Source organism: Branchiostoma belcheri, unplaced genomic scaffold (assembly GCF_001625305.1).
Source record: "Branchiostoma belcheri isolate BF01 breed outbred unplaced genomic scaffold, Haploidv18h27 scaffold197, whole genome shotgun sequence".
Classification (NCBI taxonomy): Eukaryota; Metazoa; Chordata; class Leptocardii; order Amphioxiformes; family Branchiostomatidae; genus Branchiostoma; species Branchiostoma belcheri.
The window spans coordinates 351,998-363,249 of NW_017803457.1; the positions used below are offsets into that span (position 1 = coordinate 351,998).

Genomic DNA, 11,252 nt, shown 5'->3' on the forward strand with positions numbered 1-11,252 from the left:
AGAAGTCTTCGTAATTGTGTATGGCACTTTACGGATCAAAATAATACCGTTATAGGATGTATTGTGCATGATAAGGCTATACTAACGATACCATGCTGTTGTTTTCTGAAAGTCGTATGTCATAGGAACATATAAAGAAATGTATGTGGCAGAGTCACTACACAATCAAGTTACGATTTTACGAGCCTATATTAAACGTAATTAGGAAAATTTACTAGTACCACACGGTGGCACGTGGGTCGCAACAGCCCTTTCTGTCCCATTCAATTTGCGTGGCAAATATGGCACGATAAACATCCTTTCTGTACGTTTTTTTAAAGAAAATCACAAGTATAGCATATAACTTAAAATGTGTAATTGTTATGTATATGGTATTGCTTATAACATATGTCTCTTTTGGGACAGTTGTCAATGTTGCCCTGGGAAAAAGAGCTTCACAAACAAGCACATCTAGTGGTGGTGTTGCGAGCCGCGCTGTTGACGGGAACACAGATGGCAGATGGCCTGTGGGGTCCTGTACACATACCATAGAAGAGACTAATCCAACCTGGTGGGTGGATCTCGGTCATTCGTATCAGATAGACAGGTATGTTGAACATACTTCAAACACAGTTTGTCATTGACGAAGGCCAATATACTAATATTTATTTCTGTATCAATCAAATCTTCTGATTAGATGAAATGTTAACCCTCTCGCCATTGCCACCATTGCTATTCAAAATACTAATGAGATTTAGTGTCTAGGAAAAATAAAAATGGTATTACGCTTTAAGTTCGCAGTCAATTGAGAAATTTAAATGTCTAACTTTTACAAGTATAATAATTAAAACATTACCTTTACTACACACACTTAGTGAATATTTTCCGTGTTGCGTGAGCAATACAACACCTGTTACCCTCACCAAAGAGAGTAATGGTTTTCTGGCTTGTGGCTTTATGCAGCGGAATGTGCGGTTTTGATATCTACTAATTTGGACATGCTTGGGTCATGGGTTTGGTAATTTTCCCCCTACCTAGTTGCTTGAAACCTACAGCGGTGTGTATGACAGTGTTTGAAGTAGGATATTTTATGAATCGGTTGACAGATTGTCATTTTTTTGGATGCTAGCTAGCGTTAGTGATGTTTACCGCAATTAGGTTGCAATTATGCAAATCAGGTTCTTATTTTTTTTAAATGACGAAATTCTAGAAATCTGCCGCGTTCCATTTTATAACTATTCAATTTTGTGGCGTATGTAATAAGTGAAAAGAGGAACATTGGCAGGTACTTATTATGTGAAGTGTGGTCCAATTCACGTAAATAATTAGGTAATTCTATAATTTCATTCTGATTAATGGCGGGCAATTCAATGCTAGAATTGCTTTTTTGGATGAAATTGGGTAATTTAAGAATATGACGAACTGATATAATTTATGAAATCTGAATCAGTTTGTTTTGAGCGGCTGTTATAAGCAAATTCAACATACATGTAGGCAGCACATATCTCAGTTTTGTTAATTAGGCATGGATTTTCCACAGTTATCAACAGTGGTATTATATAGCACTTATTTTTGTGTACACAATGACACAATTTATGTTAAGCTGCTGGCCTCACTACAATACATACTACAGTGTGGTCATCGTCAACCGCCAGGACTGTTGTTCTGAACGACTCAACCCCTTCAACATCCACATCGGGGATTCCGGCCAGGTCAGCATGAACCCTAAGTGTGGTGGTGATCATCAAATCGACGTGAACCGGCCGTTTATATCAGTGCCGTGTCAGGCGATGAGAGGACGGTACGTGGGCGTTCGCCTTCCTGGTCAATCCCGAACGCTGACGCTGTGCGAGGTCCAAGTCTATGCAACTTCCGGTAGGCCTTTTTCATTACGTCTATGTCATTGGGTGGCATTTAGGTCACACTGAGTTCCAGAACAAGCTGCTAGGGGACTATACTTACACCCCTTACTCTAGAACTTTTACTACTCAAAAATCATAAACCTAGCACTTGACGAAAAAAAATGTTACTTTAAAAGTCCCATTCCTATTGGTACCGACTAGGTTGCCTATTATTAAAGTTGACCTTAATTGATGCTGCTTCCACCCGTTTACTGAATTCATGAGCAGCTATTCCAAGATTCTCGAGATATGTTTTACAAATGTAAAACACTGACACAGCCCGCTGCATCAACGTAGAGACACGTCAAGTGAGCCATTTAAAGTTGTTTCTACAGCCCCCATTCACCTAACACATATTATGTATATCCATTCACAACTTCTTGAGTTATTTTGTACACATTCAAGCAACAAATGTTCAAAAATGCTGCGGTGCCGTTAAAAACGCCAGGTTAACCATGTAGAACTTGTTTCTACGACCCCTATTTACCTACCTAAAATCTTGAAGATCCATTTACAGCTTTCTGGTATTGCTGTTAGTATATTTACAGACCAACAGAACAACCACGTTACCACCCCTCTGGCAAAAGTTAAAAATACAGTGTTGACATACACAGGTGTCAGCTGCTCCCAGGGGTACGTCCCGTGCGGAGACGGATTTAGATGCATCTTGTCATGGCGGCGTTGTGACGGACATCCGGACTGCTCAGACGGTAGTGACGAGCGAGATTGTGGTAAGTGCAGTATATCTAACCTATTAGTAAGCTAATCCATTGTCATTATTTTATTGCAGCTGCTCATAACTTACAATAGTAGTGTTCCATGTACCAGGCATAACCTTTTTTCACCCCACTGTCAGAATATTGCATCGAGGACACACTTGTTTGATTTTTTTCATTGTTTCTGTACTTTTTGCGTTGATATGCACAGTAACAATGTGTAATATTCCTTCAAGATATGGCAGCACACTTGAAAATGTTTCCTGTATCTTTATTTCTGGGAACCACGATGATAAAAAGAAAGGTTGCAACTAAAACAGGTCAATCTGTAACGATGGGAAGGTTTTTATGTCAGAAAGTATGTAGCCTTGGTGACTCTTACCTGATTACAAATTATTAAACAGTCACTAAAATACAATCTTCAATCCGCTGTATAACAAATAATGTTTTTTATTACGACTAGGGAGGCTACAGAATCTAAAGGACATAATACAATACTCCCTTAGTTGGCATTTCTTCAAAATTAAAATGTACTGTTAAGCTCAACCTTTTTTATTTCGTAGATTGTTAAAATATGCAAATATCTACTTGTTCTATATTTTGGTGTGCCTGTCTATTCCCAATGGGAATTTCTTCAAAATTAAAATGTTCAGCTAAGCTCAACCAATGTTTGTTTTTTATTTCGTAGATTATTAAATATGAAAAATATCTACTTGTTCTATATTTCAGTGTGCCTGTCTATTCCCGATAGTTTTCACCTCAACAGCAGACTGACAATGTTACCGAACCAACTGGGACAGGAGACGTTTGAGGCGATATTAAATTCTTCTGTCCCGGAACTGCTCAACACTTCTAACGGCATCGGAGAGAACTACCATCCGGAATTAAGAGACTTCGTAACTGCAGTCATTTTCCCACAATGCAATGTCCAAGAAAGCATAACGCCTTGCCCTCTGTCTTCAGATGAAGACAACGCCACATTATGCACGTGAGTGGAAAATCACAATTTAGAGTGCGATTTAACACGGTCTCATTCATCGTCCTTCTTTTCTGCTTTTCTGCCCTAGCATTTTTAATCAGACTGTGACAGTAGTACAAACCACTGACAAGGATCTATTACAGACATTTTTGTAACAAAAAAGCTGAGTTTGCCTTCAGTACTGTGCGATCTTGCGACCATCGTACGACTAATGTGGCATTGTCCTTAATATTATCTTTAAGGGTATATTATTTATCAAGTCCTCAATCTTGCCACATCTATGTAATATAACATATACCGTTACAGGGTAAATTTCCTAGGATAAATATGTAAATAGTAATATCTTAAATGTTATGAATATTTTAGGGGTTCACAACTGGTACCGTGCCGCTCGTGGTGTGAGGAAGTGCTCAACATGGCTGATGACTGGATAAAGGACCTATTGCCCCGATGTGAATTGTTTCCGCCAACAGAACACGGCTGTTGGAACCCTATACCAGCAAAGAAGGAAGGCGAAGGTAAATTGGCACCCTACCTAGACTGGGGGGGGGGTAAAAGTGCCCGAGACAAATTTGATATCGGATAACCTCCGAGCGACTTGCACTAGAGCCACCAAACTTAGTGACTTTTCCCAAAATGTTGTTATCAAAAATTTCATATCAGTGAGATGAATTCATGATTTTCGTGTATACCATTAAGTTTTAAGAGAAAACCGTTTTAGTCAATAAAGCACATGAGTGACTACATAATGGCGTCATAATACGTCAAAATCAAATTAACATTGTTAATATAATTGAATATCACTAAGTACACCATACAAAATTTGGCGATTATACTATATACCGTTCTTGAGTTCTGAGGGGGGGGGGCAATGACCAAAGGTCCCAAAAAATCTCTGCGGTTAACATTTGTCTGGCATTTTGGAGTGATTACGTTTCGTGTGTTTTAGACTATAGCCATAACCTTATAAGGTACTAATTTGTATCTATTTTATTTGTAAATAACCACAGGTACAAAAATTTAATTACTATCTGCGACAAAGCTGGTAAGACTAACAAAAACAACATCTCTAGAACCCCTCAATACAGGAACATACTAGTCCTTAAACTATTGACAAATAATAGTGTTGAAAAAGCAGATACAACATTCGATACAATTAATTGATAATGCTTTTGGGAATTGATAAGATCATCAGCTATTTCATTGTTAACTGTCTACCTTAGTTTGCTACCATGGCAGTGGAGAAAACTACCGCGGAAATAGGAATAAAACAGAATCCGGTGTTGATTGTGAGGTGTGGTCGACTGGCAGTTACAACACCGCCGAGTACTCCTGGGCTAACCTGGACAACAATTACTGCCGCAACCCTAAAGGTCTGGATCGCCCTTTCTGTTTAACTCAAGACGGCAGCCAGGAGGAATGTGACGTTATTCCATGCAGTAAGTTGTCCTAGTCAGAAGAAAATTTATAGATTTTAGTTGTCGTTAGTTGTAAAATAATTGATATATAGAAATTGAGGTTATAGGCGTAGGTATTGTTTAAAAGCAAACTTGAAACCACCCCTCCTTACCTATTACACACAGATAAAAACGTCTGCTGGGACAGAGGTCCTCCAACTCACGGCAAGAGAAGTCCAAAGAAGAGGTTCTATCAAGTGGGTGAAAGAGTCACGTATACGTGCAACGATGGCTACATCTTGGCGTCAGGATACACCAGGGAAGGGAGGTGCACGGAAGACGGCAATTGGCAATATAACAAGCCCAGCTGTTCAAGTAAGTTTTAGGCAATCTTCTCTACGAATAAAATCTCCACCTCTCCAAGTCCGCATCCATTCTGCTGAACATGCGCCAAGCAATAGACATATTTTTAAAAAGATAAATGGAGAAACCAGAGCAGCATGCTTAGTTCATTTACTTTTATATTAACGAAACTTTCCTTTGTCACTAATCTACAGTTAGTATGTCTAAAGTTAACGCAGTTTAGAGCATGTATTTGCAAAGTAATATGGTAACTAAAGTGCTAAAGTCTAGGTGTTTAAAAGCAACGTATGTTGAACCACTTTGAAATTTTGAACTTCTTTTCAGGTTTCTGTTCTCTAGACAAGCTATAGCTCATTAACATTCACCCATTAGTCTGTCAATTGTAGATATCATTTTAATAACTGGCATTCCTTTTACCCCGTGTTAGTTGATCATAAACGAAGGCTACAAGAAGAGGTGCTAGAGATCTACGGTGCAGGTTTGGCTCCTGAGAACATTGCAATCATCTTCAACGGATCTGTACAGCAGGTCATCGACTTGGTAAGTTTTACAATCTGCCATGTCGTTTAAATACCTATTTGGAATTCAAATGAGAACCAATGGAAGCAAACTTTATTATTAATTCATTTCTTACTGTTGTTTCAGGAAGAAAAGAAGGAGCAGCTAATAGCATCTGTTGTCATTGATTTCGTAAGTTAACCCTTATCCTGCTGGCTTTTCTTACACTGTATATTTTTAAAATTTTGATTTCCTAATCATGACGTCATGGGCACTTACGCATGTGGTTCGTTTCGCTGCGGTGTGATGCGTTCATGTGAGAAATACCCCCCCCCCCCAAAAAAAATTGTACATATACAGGGCTGTTAATTATACATGTAAGTGGCAATGTACATGCCACAGAAGCCTCGTCACCTTGTGTTAAGAAAATCAACATCATATCGCCCGTCATTGCACGAGAAAACCAAACCCGGACAAATCGGCTCATACTTTGTAAATGTTATAAGTTATGTGGAACTATAACATCGAATATAATTAAACTCTAAAGCCATTTTCCTTTAAATTCGTAGGTCTGCCCCCCCCCCCCCACGGTAACCTCGAAATTAAAATGAAAAATTTAATTGTTGTAAATTACTGAATTTTCTTTTGCGTTTTATATAGCAAAACAACATTCTTTCCTTTGTTTTAAAGACCAAAAGTTGAAGATAAAAATAGACTAGTGGGTTATCAAAAGAAGTAAAAGCAAGGACCACAGACCTTGGAAATATGAAAGCTATGTTCATATTACTATCATGATTATTAGGATAGCCATCGCCATCGCAGTAATTCTTGACAATAAACAGCTGGATAATTAAACGTCTCCGAGCGGTTCCAAGAACTTAATATTAAGGAAAAAAAGATAAAGGGTTCGCTCCATCCACAGTATGAGGTCCCAACTACTCCAACTATAGGCGTATGTAAATATGTTTGATTTTTAACATTTCTAGTCGATAATGAAAATCCTTCCATGATTTTGTTTGTATATATTTCTCATACGTTTTTAAGGAGATTGGAACATTGTTGATTCGGGTATCATAGACACTTTGGTGGTCCATTGGGGTCAAAAAGACTATGTATTCCATGTAATAGGTTTGTTTAATAGTACATGGTGTCACCTGAAGGAAGAGCTGATGAAGATGAATGTGTTTGCTTAGGTTTTCTGCTGACATTTAAACGACCTCATCATGTTGAAGTAAAAATTATGAGCCTAGACCTAATTGAAATCTTGTTTGAAAAATGATTATAATGAGCAGAAATCGTTTATACCTAATAATCTCAAATTGCCCCTCATAGATTATAAAAATCATACATACTTATCATCATACTCATACATACTTTAAATTACAAAATAGAGTCACAAAGACTATAATCGTGCAACGCATTATTAGGTCAGTTTTAAATAAATACAGTAAGTTTCTTCGCAAAACCCTACGGTGGTTTAAGCGTTCATTACACACAAAAATTAAGCTGATTTGGCCGATCCCCATTTTTCAAACCCTGCCTGGTTTTGCCGAGTAACCAAGTGCAATTGCGTTTAAGAGATAAAAAGGGACCTCTCATTGCTGCTTTCATTTGCACAACTTAAATATATTCCCTATAGAAATGGCAGGACAGTCGGCTGAAATGGGACCCAAAGTACTATGGTGACATCAAGACGCACAACGTTCTGGGCAGCAGAATTTGGACACCGTCATTCACTGTGAAAAGAAAGTACGACGTCCTTCTTAAGCTTAATTAAGCTTATCCGATTGATGTCGATATATGCTGCATATTGTTTTATAGTACCTTGTTTTTGCCTGCCAAACACTGCAGGAGTCTAATCCTAGACAACAATATCACAAGAACAAATTGTTGGAAAAACGGAGAAGATTGTATGGCGTACCTTATTTGGCAGGGTTGAATAACCGCCTCTCTTCTATGCCGATGTTTTATCCCTGTTTGCTCCCTGTCTATATCCGTGACGTTAAAGTTCATTTTATTTCCCTTTCTTCTCCTGTCATGTGGCCTGTCAGACGTCACCTTAAACCATAGCATGTCTAATAATCAACTAGCAAAACGTCTTTCCATCTCTACCAACCGTTGTCACGAGACAAGATACATACAGGTCCCCTGCACCCCAACCCCAAACAATACTTCTGTAAGTTGTTAGAGAAAACCTGGTTGGTCTGAGGCTAAGAATGATAATGCTTTTACTTCACAGTGCCGATCCCATCTATCGAGGCCTACAAAAAGACGTACCTGTTCGAGTCAGCAGTGATGGGCTGGTAGTCTGGAGTGTAGAAACCCTGACCACCACCGTGTGTGATGCAGACCCCTTCTTCTTCCCTGCGGACACCATGGAATGTCACATCTGTTTTACGGCACCGACAGCTATCGAGCAAACCATTCGTAAGACCTTTTTTGTAATTATCCTCAAGCTGCCTAAACATGATAGTTTTCGTAACATAAAGATAATTCCATCTTGTTTATTTATGCTAAGATAGTTTAATTATTCAGAAGAAGTACGACCAGATTATACAGTTAACAGTTAGAACTACATACAACAGCGATCAGATTATTATTGGAATGGGCAGAGCACTTTGGACTAATGCTTCCGGCTGTTTACAGCTTAGAGGTACATATCCAATATTTTGTAAAAAAAACTTCTCTGTCACATAGTGGATCATAATGATCCCCAGTGGGGGTCTTCACGCTTCGTTAAAAATTGAAAAATCTCAAGATTTATTCCAAAGATCTTAATATTTTAGACGAAATCTTGAGATCTTATACGACAATCTTGAGATTTTTCATGACAATCTCCAGATCTTTTAGAAGATCTTGAGATGAAAGCAAAAGGTCTCAAGATCTTTCCAAATGTTTTCAAAGCATCTTGAGACTTTTCCATAACATCTCGAGATGCTTTAAAAAATATCAAGATTGTTTAAAAGATCTCAATTTTTTTCAAGATCGCTTTAAAAATCTTGATATTTTTTAAAGCATCTCGAGATGTTATGGAAAAGTCTCAAGATGCTTTGAAAACATTTGGAAAGATCTTGAGACTTTTTGTTTTCATCTCAAGATTTTCTGAAAGATCTGGAGATTGTCATGAAAAATCTCAAGATTGTCTCATAAGATCTCAAGATTTTGTCTAAAATATTGAGATTTTTCAATTTCTAACGAAGCGTGAAGACCCCCACTGGGGGTCATTATGATCCACTATGTGACAGAGAAGTTTTTGACAAAATATTGGATATGTACCTCTAAGATGTAAACAGCCAGAAGCATTAGTCCAAAGTGCTCTGCTCATTCCAATAATAATCTGCTCGCTGTTATACGTAATTTCAAAGACAAAAAGCATTTACAATTGTTACCATGGCATTCGGGTTTATTTGTACTTTTGCATGATTACACATCTAACATTGTACATATGATATATGACATGAATCTATGATGCACGCAGAGTGCCAAGAGCAAGACAGCTCTGAGGAGGATGAGTGCTGTCCTTGTGGTGGCTTTTCTGCTACAAGAATGGAAGGCGAATGGTACCGGAAGGACACGATGTTTGCTAAAGACAACAGGGAAGCGTGTTTCGTTCTTCACCTGGCGAGGGCCCCCCTGTTCCACATCGCCACTACTGTTGGACCCTGCATCATCCTGGTGGTACTGATGACCATCACATTCATCATGCCTATTGACAAGGGAGATCGGATCTCGTTCGCAGTTACCATTCAACTGTCCATGGTCGTGTCCCTCGTGTTTGTTACGGAAGTCCTTCCTGTCAAGGGTGCCCTGCCGTTTTTCGGTGAGTAAAAATTATATAATTAAACCGTCTGTTTTATTTCCAAGACAGAAATATTGATTTTGGGCACGGATTTCTTAGTGGGGGATGTATGTTTTGGTTCTGATGCGGTCTGTGAGTGGGTTTCTCTTGATTGACAGGTTTTTGACCCAGTGGTCTCTGGGTTCAAGGGTGTGGTCACCGAGAATGTGTTTAAAGAAATTATGATGTTATATCAAATTAAGTTCCGTCAACCAATCTTATGGGCAATAATGTGTTGTATATGTAAGAGAACTATATTTACATCCAAGAAGTTAGAAATCTCCGATTTTTTGTCATCACCTGTTTATCAAATCTTAACATCATTTTATTAAAAGTTGACACCCTTGTTATTTAACTAACTGTTTCTTGTGGATGATATTACAGCCACACTGATCATCGTGTGCATGGCGCTGATGGCAGTCTTTCTCTTCTTCACTCTCGGCATCATCATGATCCATGGCCGGGAGGGAAGCCTGTCTCCGTTGGCGAAGACTGTATTTCTCCGCTACTTGTCAAAGTACCTACCATCCGTTTAATTTTTTTGTTCTGGAAAACCTAGTTTGACATGGTATGCTAGGCAGGGACTAAGGTTTTATCAAATCAATCAATCAATCAATCAAACAATCAATCAATCGATAAATAAATACATACATACATTAAATTCCCAGCTGCAGTAATATATCACATTTTTTTGTTTTCTTTTTGTTGGTAGGTTAGTTGTTTTTTTAAAGTTGTTTATGATTCCTTTTTAGGCTAAAAGACCACACCGATAACACTAAAATGCAACTGTTCTTAAGTCTTTGAAATGAAATTATAAGAATATTTATGGATTTTTTTTATTCACAAACATGCCTTTTATAATATTTCTGTTCTTGACATTATGTAAGCATTATTTGCATAGCTATTACCACATTTTAAAACATAATGCACGTTATTTTATTTTATTATATTTTTTTTTCTTGCCGTAGGATGCTACTGCTGGGGGACCTCAGTGGCAAGAAGCGTGCAAATGGTAAGGATCATGGCCATACCAACCACAGTGCCATTGAGGTAACAAACCGCGCCTTTGAAAATGCATTCATGGCTTCTGTCGACGTAGAGAGACCCGAGAACGACCTCGAGAGTCCCGAGCAGCCTGGTTCAGATGGACAGACCACCGGTCCTCCCGATCTCCGCGAGATGATCGCCACTGCGGTGAAGACTGAGGTGGGAGAACATGCCAAAGTCTTTAACAATGACGAAGTGACCGACTACACTCTGCTGGCTCAGGTCTTGGACAGGCTGTGTCTTGTCATGTACATCATCAGCATCGCGGCAGCCGTGCCTATGACCATGTATTTGAAGTGATGCTGTATTTGAAAGATACATTTGATGTGGTAATATCAGAGGATATCTTGCATTTCAAATGGTAAAGGTCAATGATTTTGAATCTCACTTGAGAGGTAGTTTGGACTCAAAATGTTTTCTTTGCGATGTCTTGCACTTTATGTCTAATGTAGAATACTGCTCATTTTACCACTGATTATTGTCGCATTAATACTTAAGCCTTTTGAAATGACTTGCTTGTCGATAAACATTACC

At 38.5% G+C, this 11,252-nt stretch overlaps 1 protein-coding gene across 1 annotated transcript; it reads left to right on the forward strand.

Annotated features, from left to right (window-relative positions):
• Positions 1-1,562: 1,562 nt before the first annotated feature.
• Positions 1,563-11,018, forward strand: LOC109468257. The gene is made up of 13 exons (XM_019766514.1): positions 1,563-1,780; positions 2,418-2,611; positions 3,326-3,584; positions 3,942-4,093; positions 4,799-5,014; positions 5,159-5,347; positions 5,763-5,875; positions 5,981-6,025; positions 7,473-7,582; positions 8,073-8,260; positions 9,312-9,653; positions 10,056-10,188; positions 10,640-11,018. The coding sequence occupies exons 1-13, from the start codon at positions 1,563-1,565 to the stop codon at positions 11,016-11,018; spliced, it is 2,538 nt and encodes an 845-aa protein (XP_019622073.1).
• The last annotated feature ends 234 nt before the right edge of the window (positions 11,019-11,252 follow it).